The sequence below is a fragment of the Salvelinus namaycush genome, chromosome 23, assembly GCF_016432855.1.
Source record: "Salvelinus namaycush isolate Seneca chromosome 23, SaNama_1.0, whole genome shotgun sequence".
In the NCBI taxonomy this organism is placed as follows: domain Eukaryota; kingdom Metazoa; phylum Chordata; class Actinopteri; order Salmoniformes; family Salmonidae; genus Salvelinus; species Salvelinus namaycush.
This window is the reverse complement of record NC_052329.1, coordinates 37,764,447-37,783,969: the sequence shown is the minus strand read 5'-3', so window position 1 is coordinate 37,783,969 and position 19,523 is coordinate 37,764,447. Positions and strand designations below refer to the sequence as shown.

At 45.2% G+C, this 19,523-nt stretch overlaps 1 protein-coding gene across 1 annotated transcript in view; it reads right to left on the bottom strand.

The window, feature by feature from the left end:
* Positions 1–19,041, bottom strand: part of LOC120018669 (Down syndrome cell adhesion molecule-like protein 1 homolog) — a 139,415-nt gene extending 120,374 nt beyond the window's left edge. The window contains exons 1-2 of the mRNA XM_038961868.1: positions 18,732–19,041; positions 2,836–2,982 (exon numbers count right to left, since the gene is read on the bottom strand). Of these exons, the coding sequence (XP_038817796.1) occupies positions 2,836–2,938 (103 nt within the window). The 5' untranslated portion in view covers positions 2,939–2,982; positions 18,732–19,041. The remainder of the gene's footprint in view (positions 1–2,835; positions 2,983–18,731) is intronic.
* Between the last annotated feature and the right edge of the window lie 482 nt (positions 19,042–19,523).

The window sequence follows — 19,523 nt, the reverse complement described above, 5'->3', positions numbered from 1 at the left end:
TGAATCTGAAAAAGAGAGTCAGAGAGAGAGAGAGAGAGAGAGAGAGAGAGAGAGAGAGAGAGAGAGAGAGAGAGAGAGAGAGAGAGAGAGAGAGAGAGAGAGAGAGAGAGAGAGAGAGAGAGAGAGAGAGAGAGAGAGAGAGAGAGAGAGAGAGAGAGAGAGAGAGAGAGAGAGAGAGAGAGAGAGAGAGAGAGAGAGAGAGAGAGAGAGAGAGAGAGAGAGATAACCACCATATCCTGTCAGCTTTATCCAATTACTATAATAGTAGTCGAAGACTTCAGAACGGGGATATAGTCAGCTATGGAGGGCAGAGGTTCTATTGCCTTCCACTGCCATGTGACTCAGTCAGTTCAGCATTGATGATCTGCCCTCCCCCATGCTCAGTGGGGCAGAGAGTCACCTCGCCCTAATTCCGTGGGTGTGAAGTGAACTGGTGTCTATAGCAGTACACCCATCTGCTAAACCAACACCAGCATGTCCCTGTATGTGCACAAAGCCATGGTATGGAGATTTGAATCATTAGAGGACATACGAGGCCTGACAGCTAATACATATGTTAATGAAATACACACACATAGGCAGGCAGGCAGGCAGGCACACACACATCCATCCATCTCTCCATCCATCACTCACACAGACCGACTGGGTCTCACCACTCGCACTGAGGTATCCGTGACAAGGGAGAGGGGAATCCGACAGCAAGCTTTATCGATTCAGTCCCCCCCCCCCCCTCCCTCGGGCCCTGTTCACACACATACAAAACGCAGCTGCACTGGATCAATGAGTGCTCCCGTGTGAAGGACAGAGCCACGCACACAAACGTAGACACACATACAACAACATTGAGAGAGATGAAAGGGGAGTATCAGAAGGTGGTGAGAGCTGGAGCGAGGGGAGCGACCTGTGTCATCTGACCTGAGCAGTCTTCTCTGACACCCCTCCATTTATTACTGGACCGCAGAGCGACCTTTAGCACTATAGGCATCTACACACAGCGCAACACACACACACACACACACACACACACACACACACACACACACACACACACACACACACACACACACACACACACACACACACACACACACACACACACACACAGCGCAACACACACACACACACACACACACACACACACACACACACACACACACACACACACACACACACACACACACACACACACACACACACACACACACACACACACACACACACACACACACACATATATCCACATTCTGTAACAACATGTTAGCAGTTATAACACAGACACAAATAGAAACCTAGATATTTTAATATTGCAGGAAAATTGACAGCACATCCCTACAAATGTAGGACAATATAGTGACATAGATAGAATATAAAGACAATTTGTGTGTCATGGCTTGTTTTCTATGGTCTGAATGTGATCAATGGATAAACTGGTCCACTCCATCAATCCAATGAGTTACAATGAGGCAATGTCATTGAATTACAGCCTCTTCACACACACGCACGCACGCACGCACGCACGCACGCACGCACGCACGCACGCACACACACACACACACACACACACACACACACACACACACACACACACACGTGCGCACACGCACACACACACACACGCACACGCACACACACGCACACGTGGGTGCGCAGGCACACACTCAGACACACAAGCTCACACCCACGCAGACACACACACACGGCAGCTCTAATGTCTGATTTATCCCCCTCACACTGCTATTAAAAACGGCAATGAGTGACTAGCCACAGATCACCCCATGAGAGGCCATTTCATGAGACTCCATTTTGAATAATTTGACAATTTGGTCCAGGCAAAATGGGACATGCCACTAAAACCACAAAACAGATTAGTGCTGATAAACAGAACTCCAAACGACCTTAACAGGGGTCTGAGGGTCTAACCAGCAATATCGGAAAAAACAAGGTGTGATATTAATTTAAATAAGGAGCCCAAAATCAACATTCAAAAACCATTATGCTCACACACAACAATCCAGTTGGTGGTACAGTCCAGAGTCTGTTCAGTTGGTGGTACAGTCCAGAGTCTGTTCAGTTGGTGGTACAGTCCAGAGTCTGTTCAGTTGGTGGTACAGTCCAGAGTCTGTTCAGTTGGTGGTACAGTCCAGAGTCTGTTCAGTTGGTGGTACAGTCCAGAGTCTGTTCAGTTGGTGGTACAGTCCAGAGTCTGTTCAGTTGGTGGTACAGTCCAGAGTCTGTTCAGTTGGTGGTACAGTCCAGAGTCTGTTCGCTATGAATTTTTATGGAATACGTTTTTATTTCCCTGTGTGAATGTGCAAGTGAATGTTCATCCCACATTCAATGTACAGAAATAACAGTTGTTTAACACTTTCATCCTTTTGGCCAAAATCTGACATGTTTGTCATGTTCCTTCTCATATAATCAACCAATCAATCATCCAATCAATTAAGCAATCAGCCAATCAACTAAGCAATCAGCCAATCAACTAAGCAATCAGCCAATCAACTAAGCAATCAGCCAATCAACTAAGCAATCAGCCAATCAACTCAGCAATCAGCCAATCAACTCAGCAATCAGCCAATCAACTCAGCAATCAGCCAATCAACTCAGCAATCCCATTCACATGCATTGGTGATGGGTTGTGAAGTTTCTTTTCAACGTGCGAATGTGTTTGTTGATGGATGTCCATCCCGCGTTGGAAATAACAGTTGTACTTTTAAGATCTGGGCCAAAAATATTGCCATCTTCATGCTCATATAACCAATCAACCAACCAGCCAACCAGACAGCCCATTTTCCCATTTCCATTCATTCAGGTCTAAATCGGAGATGCTCCTACCTGGCACCATGGAGACGGTGTCTTTCTCCCAGGACACCACGCTGACGTACTCCTGCACGGCCGAGGGGATGAGGCACTTGAACACGGCCATGTTGCCCCGCATGGACCGCTGGTCTGCCACCCGCACCGTATAGGGCTCCCTGAACACTGGAGACGAGAGACAGAGGAGAGGGGTGGTTAGAGGGGAACAAAGTTGGTTTTTCTGCACCAAACTGTGTTAGTCAGCTGATCTAAAGCCAAGGGCATTCGTTCGGAAAGCTAACACAAGCCTTCCGGTTAAAGTTAAGGCTGCTTATCATACAAGCCACATGCAAGACATGGCCTAGCTTGTGCCCCACATTATTATTCAATGAAAACAGCGACCTCTTTTTCTGATATACAAGAGTTGACATTGTTCCTGGCCTATAATTCACCGAGAGACGCTAAGAGTAGCCCACATGTAAACTTGGTTGGTGGACTGTTAAACAACATCAAGTCAATGTTGTTTTCGCTTTAATCCTGCAATGGAGAAACTGATTGTAAAAAGAAGTGACACCCAGTTGCGTTGAGAAGGAGCTGGTGCGAATGGCGATTACCCTTTTAAAGAAAGACCTCGGCAATTCTAAGAGACGGCGCGGAATGACTGGGTGCGGGCAGTCACGAAAAGGGGTGCCCTTTGCACCTGACGCACAGGAACCCGGACATCGCACAGATATATATATATATATACAAATGAGAAATGGCAACACTAAGGGTACAGTGTGGATTGGATTGAAATTGGCCTACAGTTTACAGCAACATGACAAGACGATAGCAGAGCTGGTGTGAATGAAATGCAATTGAATTTTAACTTCAAGCGTAATAACAGTGTAATCTCCAAAAATGTATTAGCTAGACTAACACAAGACAGAAGCATGGGCGTTTGGCATTTCAAACATGTCAATGCAAATGGGATTACAATGTAGACCAAAAATCAGCTGGAAAACAACGTGGCGAGGGGACTCTGTAGCACCGCAATCTAATCACAGCTAATTCTATGAGGCTTCTCTCATACCAATCAGGGGAGTAATTGTTTAACCACGTGAAGTCGACAATACACACACGCGCGTACACACGTACGCATACACACACCTTGACTGCATGTGCTCTTTCTCTACAAGTTCTCTAGCGATACAATTAATGCCTAGCCTGGAGGTGAATTTCCTTGGTCATTAATAATGCTTAATGCCAGCCGCCAGTGTCACCCACTGAAACCAGAGCCAATGTCCTTGTCAGAATACTGAAGTCGTTAACCTTAACGTTGTGATGTGGGCCTACCCCAAACGTAATGTAACCACAAGACACGCTTCGAGCAACCGTAGCCAAGCCCTATGACTATTTGGCCTCTGCACTCAGTGGCCTAATGTATTATGGAGACTCATTTGTAACAGATCGAAAAAAGGCCAAACAATTCCAATCAGGTCTTCATTCCAATTCTTCATTTAAATGCTCCCTTTTATTATCACAGCAGACCATCTCTGGATCAATGGGCTGAATCGATTAAGTAGCCCCTTTCGCAGCCTAGCCAATACGCTCAATCATTTATTTACCCCTTGACTGACCCTGCGTCTCATCGCGCAGAGCTAAATTGCCCTATGACCATTGAACCTCTATGAGACTGTTTGAAGCCAAAACAACTGACGGCAAACATCGCTGATTCTTTGCACTTACATACTCGATAAAGGCTTAAACCAGAAGTGGACTGACAATTGTGACGGCATTGTGATATTACACGTTCCAGTTTCGAGGCGAGAGGTGCAGAATGTGCAACATTTGTTTCATTAAGCCCTTGTAAGTGCATGCAAATGGTAGCCCAGTGTTTATGCATGGATTGCACTCCCCTCACATGCACGCCGTCATTAGGACTTTACTGATGCCTGACTATATCCCCCCGGTTGCCTAGGAACGGGCTAAAACATGGCTCTGGCGCTCTCCGCGCACTGGGAGGAGAGGCCTGTATCACTGCTGCCTAAATAATTAACTACAGGGAAATCAAATACACTATTTACTTATTTATGAAGCAGCATAAAGAGAGAAGAAAATAATGAAATGTAGGGACAACTGAATGGATGTACTCTATTGTACACGTTAATGAATGAATGGGAGTTAACAGCACCTTGCTAGCAGGTTCCGTCTGTGGCAAAAGATCTATAAAACCAGAGATAAAAAGGAGGGCGGCCAGGCCGGGAGCGTACAGAGCAGCAGTGGACCTGCTCTCCCAGTCCATTGTGCTCAGTTGTAACTCTGTGTGTTTGTGTTGGTAGAAAGGGGAGCTGAGGTGAGCTCACTGAACAGCTGATCCTAGTTCACTCTAGATCTCCCCTGTGTGTGTAACTCTAACTCTGTGCATTAAAGGAGTAGGACATAGGACATAGCCATCGGCCTAGCATTGATTACACAACATCCCCCCTGAAATAGTCATGTGACCTTGGCAAAGGTCACAGAGACCATCAGAGTGGAATGGCAATTTTTTTTTATGCATGTATTTTTTTTGCATGTATGTATTTCTGGGACTGTAAATGTTTTTCTTGTTTTTACAGAGTATACCCTCTCTGGTCCAGTGTTGAGAAACCAGAAATTGACGCTTACTCAGACTGTCAGGCAAAAATAAATAAAAAGTTATCCAATAGTCTCCCACGCCATCAGTCGTCTGTGCAGTGTGCGTTTGCGTGTGTGTGGGAGAGGACAGCAGGCATTTGACAGGTGTGAGGAGCGCTGAGCAGGCAGCCAGAGCCCAAATGAGATGCGCTCCATCATCACTTGATCTCAATGAGCACACAGGCAGGAAGTCCTCATTACCAGAGCTTGAATAAGAATAGGCTCCAAACTGCAGGCAGGCAGTGGGACCAGACAAGGTCTGCCTGCAAAGCACTCCAAAATGATTGACTGCTCTACAGCAGTGGCTATGTCCCAATTCTGTTGACTGACTTTGTTTATCTCCTTTCTTTTCGGTCTTTGTCTCTACAGTGGAATGACTTGCATTACCTTGTCTCTCTCCCCTGATGGCCACTGAGAGGTGGAAGGATAAGCTAGGTCTCAAGTGTGATGCTCACACCGGTAATTCATTCAGACTGTGTTTTGAGAGGTCAGAAACTCTGTCTGGGTCCAATATTTACTTAGTAGAGCATCACATCCAATAGCTAGATTTCCATCCAATTCGTGACAGATTTCCATGTGAATATTCTAAAATCTGCATGAATAAAATATACAAATACTTTCACCAGTGTTTCGATCAAATTGACCTGTTGTGGATAAAAGTCTGTGCGTGGTGACATAGTGCACATAAAAATAAGTTTTTTTTTTTTTTTAATTCCCATGTACCGAAAAATAAAATACAAGTTAAATGGTCCTTAAGAGTAAATCTAATTGACATAATAAAAACATCCTTTAAGCTAGAGAGCTAAACTCAAAAATAGAAATGTCCTCTCACTGTCAACTGCGTTTATTTTCAGAAAACTTAACATGTGTAAATATTTGTATGAACATAACAAGATTCAACAACTGAGACATAAACTAAACAAGTTCCACAGACGTGACTAACAGAAATGGAATAATGTGTCCCTGAACAAAGGGGGGTCAAAATCAAAGGTAACCGTCAGTATCTGGTGTGGCCACCAGCTGCATTAAGAACTGCAGTGCATCTCCTACTCATGGACTACACCATATTTGCCAGTTCTGCTGTGAGATCTTACCCCACTCTTCCACTAAGGAACTTGCACGTTCCCGGACATTTCTGGAGGGAATGGCCCTAACCCTCACATTCCCATCCAACAGGTCCGAGAGGTTCTCAATGGGATTGAGATCCGGGCTCTTGGTTGGCCATGGCAGAACACTGACATTCCTGTCTTGCAGAAAATCACGCACAGAACAAGCCACATGAGGGAGGAGGATGTCTTCCCTGTAACGCACAGCACCCCAGACCATGACGAACCCTCCACCTTCAAATCGAACCCGCTCCAGAGTACAGGCCTCGGTGTAACGCTCATTCCTTCGACGATAAACGCGAATCCGACCATCACCCCTGGTGAGACAAAACCGTGACTCGTCAGTGAAACGCACTTTTTGCCAGTCCTGTCTGGTCCAGCGACGGTGGGTTTGTGCCCATAGGCGATGTTGTTGCCGGTGATGTCTGGTGAGGACCTGCCTTACAACAGGCCTACAAGCCCTCAGTCCAGCCTCTCTCAGTCTATTGCCGGCAGTATGAGCACTGATGGAGGGATTGTGTGTTCCTGGTGTAACTCGGGCAGTTGTTGTTGCCATCCTGTACTGTCCCACAGGTGTGATGTTCAAATGTACCGATCCTGTGCAGGTATTGTTACACGTGGTCTGCCACTGCGAGGCCGATCAGCTGTCCGTCCTGTCTCCCTGTAGCGCTGTCTTAGGCGTTTCACAGTACGGACATTGCAATTTATTGCCCTGGCCACATTTGCAGTCCTCATGCATCCTTACAGCATGCCTAAGGCACATTCATGCAGATGAGCAGGGACCCTGGGCATCTTTCTTTTGGTATTTTTCAGAGTCAGTAGAAAGGCCTCTTTAGTGTCCTAAGTTTTCATAACTGTGACCTTAATTGCCTACCGTCTAAGCTGTTAGTGTCTTAATGACCGTTCCACAGGTGCATGTTCATTAATTGTTTATGGTTCAGCATGGGAAACAGTGTTTAACCTGTTTGGGCTGCAGCCCGAAACCGGTACACTTATGACAACATCCAGCTCAAGTGCAGGGCGCGAAATTCAAAAGATATTTTGTTTAAATATTTAACTTTCACACATTAACAAGTCCAATACAGCATATGAAAGGTACACATCTTGTGAATCCAGCCAACATGTCCGATTTTTAAAATGTTTTACAGGGAAGACACAATATGTAAATCTATTAGCTAACCACGTTAGCAAAAGACACCACTTTTTTTTACTCCACCAGTTTTTACTCCATCAGTAGCTATCACAAATTCGTCCAAATAAAGATATAAATAGCCACTAACCAAGAAACAACTTCATCAGATGACAGTCTGATAACATATTTATTGTATAGCATATGTTTTGTTCGAAAAATTTGCATATTTCAGGTATAAATCATAGTTTATATTTCAGCTACAATCAGAAATTGCACCGAAAGCAGCCATAATATTTACAGACACCAACGTCAAATAACTAATTACTCATCATAAAACATTTCTGAAAAATACATAGTGTACAGCAATTGAAAGACAGGCATCTTGTGATTCCAGACAATATTTCCGATTTATTAAATGTTTTACAGCGAAAACAAAATGTAGCGTTATATTAGCGTAGCCACAATAGCCAGAAACACTTGGGCGCCGACGACCAGTTCACATGCACGACAGATATTAGAAATAGCATCATAAAATGTTTCTTACTTTTGGTGATCTTCCGTCAGAATGTTGGACAAGGTGTCTTTTGTCCAGAACAGTCGTTGTTTGGATCTGGAACGGCAAATTTCCCTCATCATTTAGGATGGGCACTTGCCAAGTGGCACGGATCTCTCCAACGTCAACAAAGTCAGAGAACGGAACACGGCAAAACTCCCGAAAAAATTTCAATAATCTGATTAAACTATATTGAAAAAACATACTTTACGATGATATGGTCACATGTATCAAATAAAATCTAAACCGGAGATGTTAGTCGTCCATAACGACAGCTAAACAGAAGGCAAATCCATGTCCCCTTTCGCGCGCTCCAGAAACAGGAAATGGACGGTCACGTCATACAAAGAGCTGTTATTCCACCTCAGACCAAGATAAACACGAAATTTCTTCTCTCACCGCCTCTTGACAACCAGGGGAAGGTGTATGAAGTGTACGTAGACTCTTACGTATCATGCCCATGTATAGGCAGGAAGTTGAACAGAGCATCGATTTCTGACATTCCACTTCCTGGTCAGGAAATGTGCTGCAGAATGAGTTCTGTTTCACTCAGAGAAATAATTCAAACGGTTTTAGAAACTAGAGAGTGTTTTCTATCCAATAGTAATAATAATATGCATATTGTACGAGCAAAAATTGAGTACGAGGCCGTTTGAAATGGGCACATTTTATCTGGCTACTCAATACGCCCCTGCAGCCCAAACAGGTTAAACCCTTTACAATGAAGATCTGGATTTTTACGAATGATCTTTGAAAGACAGGGTCCTGAAAAAGCGACATTTCTTTAATTGCTGAGTTTATATCCCCCCACTAGAATCCCCAAACCTGGGTCTCTGTGCTGAATCACTAAAACAATACAGAAATACTCTACGGAAAAAGAAGGAACAGCAAGTCAGAAATCAGCTCAATGTACTGTAATTGAAGAACCCACAGACTCTAATTTCTGGGAAAATTGGAAAACACTTAACAAACAACAACACAAATAATAATCTATCCAAAATGGAGATGTATGGGTAAATCACTTCTCCAATCTTTTTGGCTCTATAACAAAGAACAAACAGCAAAAACATATACAGTGGCTTGCAAAACTATTCAACCCCTTGGCATTTTTCCTATTTTGTTGCCTTACAACTTAGAATTAAAATGCAATTTCTGGGGGGTTTGTATCATTTGATTTACACAACATGCTTACCACTTTGAAAATGCGAAATATTTTTTATTGTGAAACAAACAAGAAATAAGACAAAACAACAGAAAACTTGAGCGTGCATAACTAATCACCCCCCCCCCCCCCCAAAGTCAATACTTTGTAGAGCCACCTTTTGCAACAATTACAGCTGCAAGTCTCTTGTGGTATGTCTCTATTAGCTTGGCACATCTAGCCACTGGGATTTTTGCCCATTCTTCAAGGCAAAACTGCTCCAGCTCCTTCAAGTTGGATGGGTTCTGCTGGTGTACAGCAATATTTAACTCATACCACAGATTCTCAATTGGATTGAGTTCTGGGCTTTGACTAGGCCATTCGAAGATGTTTAAATGTTTCCCCTTAAACCACTTGAGTGTTGCTTTAGCAGTATGCTTAGGGTCATTGTCCTCCTGGAAGGTGAACCTCCGTCCTAGTCTCAAATCTCTGGAAGACTGAAATAGGTTTCCCTCAAGATTTTCCCTGTATTTAGTGCCACCCATCATTCCTTCAATTCTGACCAGTTTCCCAGTCCCTGCCAATGAAAAACATCCCCACAGCATGATGCTGCCATCACCATGCTTCATCGTGGGGATGATGTTCTCGGGGTGATGAGAAGTGTTGGGTTTGAACCAGATATAGCGTTTTCCTTGATGGCCAAAACATGTTTTTTGTCTCATCTGACCAGAGTACCGTCTTCCATATATTGGGGGAGTCTCCCAAATGACTTTTGGCGAACACCAAACGTGTTTGCACATTTTGTTCTGCAAGCAATTGCTTTTTTCTGGCCACTCTTCCGTAAAGCCCAGCTCTGTGGAGTATACAGCTTAAAGTGGTCCTCTGGACAGATACTCCAATCTCTGCTGTGGTGCTTTGGAGCTCCTTCAGGGTTATCTTTGGTTTTTTTGTTGCCTTTCTGATTAATGCCCTCCTTGCCCGGTCCATGAGTTTGGGTGGACGGCCCTCTCTTGGCAGGTTTGTTGTGGTGCCATATTCTTTCCATAATTAATAATGGATATAATGGTGCTCTGTGGGACGTTCACATTTTTGGATATTTTTTTATAACCCAACTCTGATCTGTACTTCTCCACAACTTTGTCCCTGATCTGTTTGGAGAGCTCCTTGATCTTCATGGTGCCGCTTGCTTGGTGGTGTCCCTTGCTTAGTGGTGTTGCAGACTCTGGGGCCTTTCAGAACAGGTGTATATATACTGAGATCATGTGACAGATCATGTGAGACTTAGATTGCACACAGGTGGACTTTATTTAACTAATTATGTGACTTCTGACGGTAATTGGTTGCACCAGATCATATTTAGGGGCTTCATAGCAAAGTGGCTGAATATATATATGCATACATTTATATATGCATAAACAAGTATTTTTTTTTATATCACTTCACCAATTTGGACTATTTTGTGTATGTCCATTATATGAGATCCAAATAAAAATCTATTTAAATTACAGTTTGTAATGCAACAAAATGGGAAAAACACCAAGGGGATGAATACTTTTGTAAGGCACTGTACCTGACATGCATCCACTTTGCCCTCTGCATTATCATTAACAGCGGACTCGTACATTTCCTCAGTGAAAACAATGTACAGAGCAAATGTCAAATTGGGTTTTTACCAAATGATCGTACGGCAGACCACATATTCACCCTGCACACTCTAATTTACAAACAAACAAACCGAAACAATGGCAAAGTCTTTTCATGCTTTGTTGATTTCAAAAAAGCTTTCAACTCAATTTGGCATTAGGGTCTGCTATACAAATTAATGGAAAGTTGTGTTGGGGGAAAAACATACGACATTATAAAATCCATGTACACAAACAAGTGTGCGGTTAAAATAGGCAAAAAACACACATTTCTTCCCACAGGGCCGTGGGTTGAGACAGGGATGCAGCTTAAGCCCCACCCTCTTCAACATATATATCAACGAATTGGGGAGGGCACTAGAACAGTCTGCAGCACCCGGCCTCACCCTTCTAGAATCTGAAGTCAAATGTCTACTGTTTACTGATGATCTGGTGCTTCTGTAACCAACCAAAGAAGGCCTACGGCAGCACCTAGATATTCTGCACAGATTCTGCCAGGCAAGAAGGGCATTCTATGCCATCAAAAGGAACATAGAATTTGACATACCAATTAGGATCTGGCTAAAAATACTTTAATCAGTAATAGAACCCATTTCCCTTTATGGTTGTGAGGTCTGGGGTCCGCTCACCAACCACGAATTCACAAAATGGGACAAATACCAAATTGAAACTCCGCATGCAGAATTCTGCAAAAATATCCTCAGTGTACAACATAAAACACCAAATAATGCATGCAGAGCAGAATTAGGCCGATACCCGCTAATGATCAAAATCCAGAAAAGAGCCGTTCAATTCTACAACCACCAAAAGGCAGCGATTCCCAAACCTTCCATAACAAAGCCATCACCTACAGAGAGATGAACCTGGAGAAGAGTACCCTAAGCAAGCTGGTCCCGGGGCTCTGTTCACAAACAGACCCCACAGAGCCCCAGAACAGCAACACAATTAGACCAAACCAAATCATGAGAAAATAAAAAGATAATTATTTGACACATTGGAAAGAATTAACAAAAAAACTGAGCAAACAAGAATGCTATTTTGCCCTAAATAGAGAGTACAACAGTAGCAGAATATCTAATCACTGTGACTGACCCAAACTTAAGGAAAGCTTTGACTATGTACAGACTCAGTGAGCATAGCCTTGCTATTGAGAAAGGCCGTCGTAGGCAGACCTGGCTCTGAAGAGGAGACAGGCTATGTGCATACTGCCCACAAAATTAGGTGGAAACTGAGCTGCACTTCCTAACCTCCTGCCTAATGTATGACCATATTAGAGACACATATTTCCCTCAGATTACACAGATCCACAAAGAATTCGAAAACAAACCCGATTTAGATAAACTCCCATATCTACTGGATGAAATATTACAGTGTGTCATCACCGCAGCAAGATTTGTGATCTGTTGCAACAAGAAAAGGGCAACCAGTGAAGAACAAACACCATTGTAAATACAACCCATATTTATGTTTATTTATTTTCCCTTTTGTACTTTAACCATTTGCACATCGTTACAACACTGTATATATACAGTACATACTACGACATTTGTAATGTCTTTATTATTTTGGAACTTCTGTGAGTGTAATGTTTACTTTTTATTTTTATTGTTTATTTCACTTTTGAATATTATAAATCTACTTAAATGCTTTGGCATTGTTAAAAAATCTTAGGGATAGCCCCCTTTTTAATGTTTTTTTGCCAAAAATGACATACCCAAATCTAACTACCTGTAGCTCAGGCTGTCACGGCCGATGCTGGAAGAAGTGGACCAAAGTGCAGCGTGGTGAGTGTACATTTTCCTTTTTATTTAAAATGTCGCCAACAAAACAACAAACGAAAGAATCAACCGTGAAGCTTACAGGGCATTAGTGCCACAAACAAAGTTAACTACCCACCCTGAAAGGAGGGAAAAAGGGCTACCTAAGTATGGTTCCCAATCAGAGACAACGATTGAGAACCATACCTGGCCAAAACATAGAAATAAAGAAACATAGAAAACAAAACATAGAATGCCCACCCCAAATCACACCCTGACCAAACCAAATAGAGACATAAAAAGGCTCTCTAAGGTCAGGGCGTAACAGTACCCCCCCCCCCCCCCCCCAAAGGTGCGGACTCCGGCCGCAAAACCTCAACCTATAGGGGAGGGTCTGGGTGGGCATCTATCCTCGGTGGCGGCTCAGGTGCGGGACAAGGCCCCGCTCCACCTCTGGCTCACCCCACTTTGGTGGCACCTCTGGTGCGGGGACCCTCGTAGCGGGCCCCGGACTGGGGACCCTCGTTGCGGGCCCCGGACTGAGCACCCTCGCTGCGGGCCACGGACTGGGCACCCTTGCAGCGGGCCCCGGACTGGGCACCCTCGCTGCGGGCCCCGAACTTGGCACCCTCGTTGCGGGCCCCGGACTGGGCACCCTCGTTGCGGGCCCCGGACTGGGGACCGTCGCTAGAGGCTCCGGACTGGAGGCCATCGCTGGAGGCTCCGGACTGGAGACCGTCGCTGGAAGCTCCGGACTGGGGACCGTCGCTGGAGGCTCCGGACTGGAGGCCGTCATTGGAGGCTTCGTGCCATGACTCCTCACTGGAGGCTTTGTGCCATGGATCATAACTGGAGGCTTCTTGCCATGTATCATCACTGGAGGCTTCGTGCCATGGATCATCACTGGAGGCTTCTTGCCATGGATCATCACTGGATGCTTCTTGCCATGGATCATCACTGGAGGCTTCTTGCCATGGATCATCCTTGGAGGCTTCGTGCCATGGATTATCACTGGAGGCTTCTTGCTATGGATCATCACTGGAGGCTTCGTGCCATGGATCATCACTGGAGGCTTCTTGTCATGGATCATCACTGGCGGCTTCGGACTGGAGGGACACACAGGAGGCCTGGCTCTGGGAGCAGGCACAGGACTCACCAGGCTGGGAAGACATACAGGAGGCCTGGTTCTGAGAGCGGGCACAGGATACACTGGGGGTCTCGAGCGTAGCGCACTGGAGGTCTCGAGCGTAGAGCCTGCACAACCCGTCCTGGCTGGATGGTTACTTTGGCCCAGCACGTGCGGGGCGCAGGCACAGGACGCACTGGGCTGTGCAGACGCACCGGAGACACAGTGCGCAGAGCCTGCGCAGGATATCCTGGGCCGTAGAGACATACTGGCGGCCAGATGCGCTGAGCCAGCACCCTCCGACCTGGCTGGATGCCCACTCTAGCCCAGCCGATTCGGGGAGCTGGAAGGTAGTGCACCGGGCTGTGAGTGCGCACTGGAGACACTGTGCGCATTACCTCATAACACAGTGCCTGACCAGTACCACGCCGCTTCCGGTAAGCACTGGGAGTTGGCTCAGGTCTATCGCCTGACTCCGCCAATCCCCCGTGTGCCTCCCCCAATGTTTTGGGGGTGGCTGCCTCTCGTGCCTGCTGCGCTGCCTTGCTTCATATCGCCACCTCTCAGCTTTAGCTGCCTCCTGTTCTTCTTTCGGGCGGCAGCCTGTCTCCAGTGTCCCTGTCCGTCCAATATCTCCTCCCATGTCCAGGAGTCCTGAACCCTCTGCTCCTCTATACCACGCTGCTTGGTCCGCTTGTGGTGGGTAGTTCTGTCACGGTTTTCGTCGTATGAAGAAGAGGAATCGGACCAAAGCGCAGAGTGGTAAGTGTTCATGCTTTTTATTGAAAACGGAACACTATAACAAAATAACAAAGAGAATAACGGAAACCGAAACAGTCCTGTAAGGTGCAAAACACTAAACAGAAAATAACTACCCACAAAAACCATGTGCGAAAAAGCCGTGCCACAAACAAAGTTAACTACCCACCCTGAAAGGAGGGAAAAAGGGATACCTAAGTATGGTTCCCAATCAGAGACAACGATAGACAGCTGTCCCTGATTGAGAACCATACCTGGCCAAAACATAGAAATAAAGAAACATAGAAAACAAAACATAGAATGCCCACCCCAAATCACACCCTGACCAAACCAAATAGAGACATAAAAAGGCTCTCGAAGGTCAGGGCGTGACACAGGCCCTGAAGCATGGATATGCATATTCTTTGTACCATTTGAAAGGAAACACTTTGAAGTTTGTGGAAATGTGAATTGAATGTAGGAGAATATAACACAATAGATCTGGTAAAAGTCTTTGAAATGCAAGAGAAAGGTCACAGTTCTAGCCATCACTCTGGTTGTAATTCCGATAGTGTCCACAAGATGGCAGCAGTGTATGTGCAAAGTTTCAGATGGATAACTTGAAGAATGAGTGAGTTCCCAGGTACAATTGGGAAAATCGTGAAGGAGACATTCACATTACATTTTTCTGCAAGAATATCGTCAAATCTGTATACTTGGACTTTGATTTAGCTTTGCAAGTATTAGTAGCCATATATATATAATCTTTTCCAAAATGAAAAGGCATGCTGTCGTACAAGGTTAGTAGCTACATTTTACAACATACCCATGGTTTCTGGATAATCCCGTAAAGCCCAGGTCATTGGCTATCTAGCTAGCTTTATTTGAACTCGATTGGTGTTTATTTGACAAAGATACAGTCATTCAAGTGATGGCCGCCCGCGTCATCGGCGTGCCATGAAGGCGTTGCTCTCTGACCAAATATGGTGTCCTATAGGATATACTACACCCCTAATTATATAGTGAAGTCTTGTTACCTTCTAGGATCTCTGAGGAATACATACGAATGTCATTTGACTCATTGAAACAACGTTTATGTTGAGATTTTCACAGATTCCTATCAATGCAAATTGAACTTGTGGAAATACAAAATTGATTGTGCATGCTTTAAGGACCTTTTTAGGATATGAAAAAGGATTTCATCTAACAGTACGACACTTCATTTTATCTCTGGGACCCTTTGGATGTTAAATCGGAGCAAGATTTCAGAATGTAAGTACACATTTCACCTTCAGAGGAGAATTTATCAAACCTATCGCGGTGAAAAAGTGTTTTGTTGTTAGGAGCTCTCCTCAAACAATAGCATGCCATTTTTTCTCAGTAATAGCTACTGTAAATTGGACAGTGAGGTTACATTAACAAAAATGTAAGCTTCAGCCGATATAAGACACTTATATGTACCGACATTTGTTGTTTCTCTAAAATCAGCGATCTTGACATAACGCTCTGCATGATTTACAACTGTCCCGTTGACGGGACGCCGATCCTTAAGAAGTTGGGTTTCCATCGCATTTTTATCTCTACTGATGGTGTTGGCACAAAACTATATTGCATTATATAGTGAATGTACCCACTCTGGTAATGGCACGTGAGCTCTAGCCAACAGCTCGCAGATACAGTGTGGGTATAGCCTACATAATCAGATTATTATGGACAAAAGAGCGAGATTATTTGAATTTGTCAAAAGGCAGCCAAGCATCTACTGTATCATCATGTCACCAGAATAAGACCCTTGATATTTATTGGAAAGGAGCATCAAGCTCATCACCGAGCACTTTCACCACCCTGTGAAGTTCATTGTAACTTATTTCATCTGTAGCCTAATAAACGGCGTGCTTTCCCGAGTCATAGTGGGTGGACCACATATGTCATCGTGTGACTCCAAGTTTACTTCAATATTTGCACATAAAAGTGTTTCCACCACAATTTCTCTCATTACTAATTTAAACAAAAATATCCCACCTTGACTGGCGTATTTTGTTTTGTCGACATTTTCTGTTTCCATCAGACCTGTCATGACATTTTTTTATCTGACATGTACTTTTCTCGCGTAAAAAGGTTGGATGGGAACCTGGTTAATGACACTTATCAATGTCAACTGTCATTTGATGGCTAAGCCTAATGTTAATGTTTTGTCATGTTACTCAGTGTGTCTATTCACTGTTAATGGGGTGAGGAGAGGACAACGGAGAGGAGGGCAGCAGAATGGAGAGCAGAAGAGGAACAAATGTGTAACAATAAAAGAGAGGAAGTTTTAAAGCAGAATAGGGATGTGCTACATGACTGGATGGAAAGGCCTCCTATGAGAGCCAATGGAAGCATCTTCAGTATCATTAGATATGTCTGTCAAATGCCGATGATGAAAATATGTGAGAGAACGGCTTTGACAAGAAATATGGGGTCAGGACTTTGACGATACGAGAGGGAGGGAAAAACAAGAGAAAGAAAACAAACAGCGATTTTCATGAATGTACAGCGATCCACACAGATACCAGTGCTTTTATTGGCACAGAATCAGCATGCACGAGAGGGAGGGAGAATTAGAGGGGGGGAACGGAGAGATGAAGGGAGGGAGGGTGTCACACTGCGAGCTGTCAGCTGTCACCAGTCTCCGACGCCACCTGAGACGGGACGCACCACACCCTGCCGCTCACGCCCTGCCTGTCGCCCATGGCAACTGCAGTATGTGGATGTGAATGTGTGTGTGTGTGTGCATGCTCTGCGAAGGTGTGTGGTAGTAGTGGCGGAATACACAGGCGACTCCTGAGGGCTGCAGTTGAGGTGCTGCAGAGTTGGGTGTGGGCGTGACGGTTGGTGGTTGTTCACAGACTCAGCACTTATTTGATTAATTGGGGTAATTATTTGCAGGGAAGGTTGCCCTACACATACGCTGGTTGGTAGGTCACTCTACAGCCGGTGGGACGAGAGTCCTCTGGGCAGAAATGCCATAAGGGGTGTGGTAGGGGGAGGGAGGGAGGGTTGTCTTCATTTGGCCATGAATTTGGTAAGCGGACTGTTAAAAACTGAATCGCTATTGGATTTGTTAGATTTGATCTTATACATCTTTTAATGGTGTTGTTCTGATTTTCAAGACGCAGATCGTTCATTGAATATGTCGCTGAACGTGAGCTAAAACGCTGACAATATTTCACCTCGCGTGCAACTCTGTTCAATCCCTCTCACGTTTCAACTCATTCCCATTCCAGCTACAGTAAAAGACCTGGCACAGCTACCCAGAAGAGCTAGCTTGACAAAAACGGTGTGTGTGTGTGTAGTTGGGGGACTTTCCAGTCCATGGACAGATGGAGAGACTGGGAGACAGGAGGCCTGCTGGCATAAGCAGGGGACAGGCTGGTGTGTGTGTGTGTGTGTGTGTGTGTGTGTGTGTGTGTGTGTGTGTGTGTGTGTGTGTGTGTGTGTGTGTGTGTGTGTGTGTGTGTGTGTGTGTGTGTGTGTGTGCGCGTGTGTGTGTGTGAAATCTCCCATTGCAGCGTGACCAGCCCCACAGACCAGCAGTGACCTTGGCACAGGGCACTGGAGTCACTCTGCCAATTGTCTGTGCCGCTGTGTGTGTGTGCCAGTGGCATTTTAAAGGAGCAGGGTCAAGGCTATGGGACGCTCGACCCCCACTGAGTCTTATTGTTATTTAGGGTACCAATATGGACGCCGTTTGGTTTACCGTTTGTTACAGCTGTTTTTGTTGTTAGTGTTGTTTGTGTGTCTTTTATAGTGTTTGGGGAGTGGGTTCTCTTAGAATGGTGCTGAGAGTACAGCATCAACTCATATGAGAAAGCATTTTCTTTTTGTTTCTAAACCTCTTCCTGGCAGCCTTTCTCTATTGCTCATCCTCCTCTCATTCTTTGTGAAGACGCTGTGTTTCTGTTTGGCCCCAGAACAGTGTTTAGTTAGGTCTCCTTGCCTGATCCTATCTAAGGCTCCCCTAGAAGTGTGTACTGTATGTCTGTATGTCTGTCTGTCTAAGGCTCCCCTGGAAGAGGCTGCTTCTGTTCAGTCTGAGTCTAACCTGCTTTGATGCGGATGCTGGGGCTGCGGATCTTGCCGGCCTGGTTCTCTGCAGTGCAGAAGTAGTCGTTGTCATGGATGTAGCTGTTGAAGGCGGAGGGCGAGAAAGGGTAGAGCTGGAGGGTGCCGTTGGCGTGCACGTGGCGGATGTGGGGCACGTCGTAGATGTCGTCGCCGGTGGCCAGGTACCAGCGCAGGACGGCATGGGGTGCGCCGCCCGCAGGGCAGGGCAGGGACACCCCGACCGAGCTGGAGAAGGTCACCCGCTGCAGGGAGGCGTTTACAAAGTACAGCCGCGGCGAGACCACATCCTCACTGTTCACTGTGATGGGGAGAGAGAGACATGGTCAGGATAACACACACACACAAAGAAAAGCTGTGTCTAGAGCACATCCACACACACATACACACACACCCACATAGCCAACGTGTGGGCAACCACCTGCCAATCTCCAAACTGGGTTATCTTCTAGAGATTTCCATCAGGTCAGCATAGCAGTTCCCAAAAATAGAATCAATTACTATTTCTCCATTAGGCAAATAACGTGACGTAATATATTCATCATTTATTTTCAGCTACATGTAACTCCGTTATGATAGGCTGAAGCAAAGCCAAACCACAGTTAGACGCTCTGCTATAGGCTGATGAACACAGTCTACTTGATTTTTGCAAGTTGCTCTGTACAATAACTCAAATGAACCGGGGCATCGACTTTGATCAGGTAACACGTGACTCACACGCACGTGTTTGTGTTCGTGTGACTCAAGTGCGCCTCTCCGATCCACCTTAAAT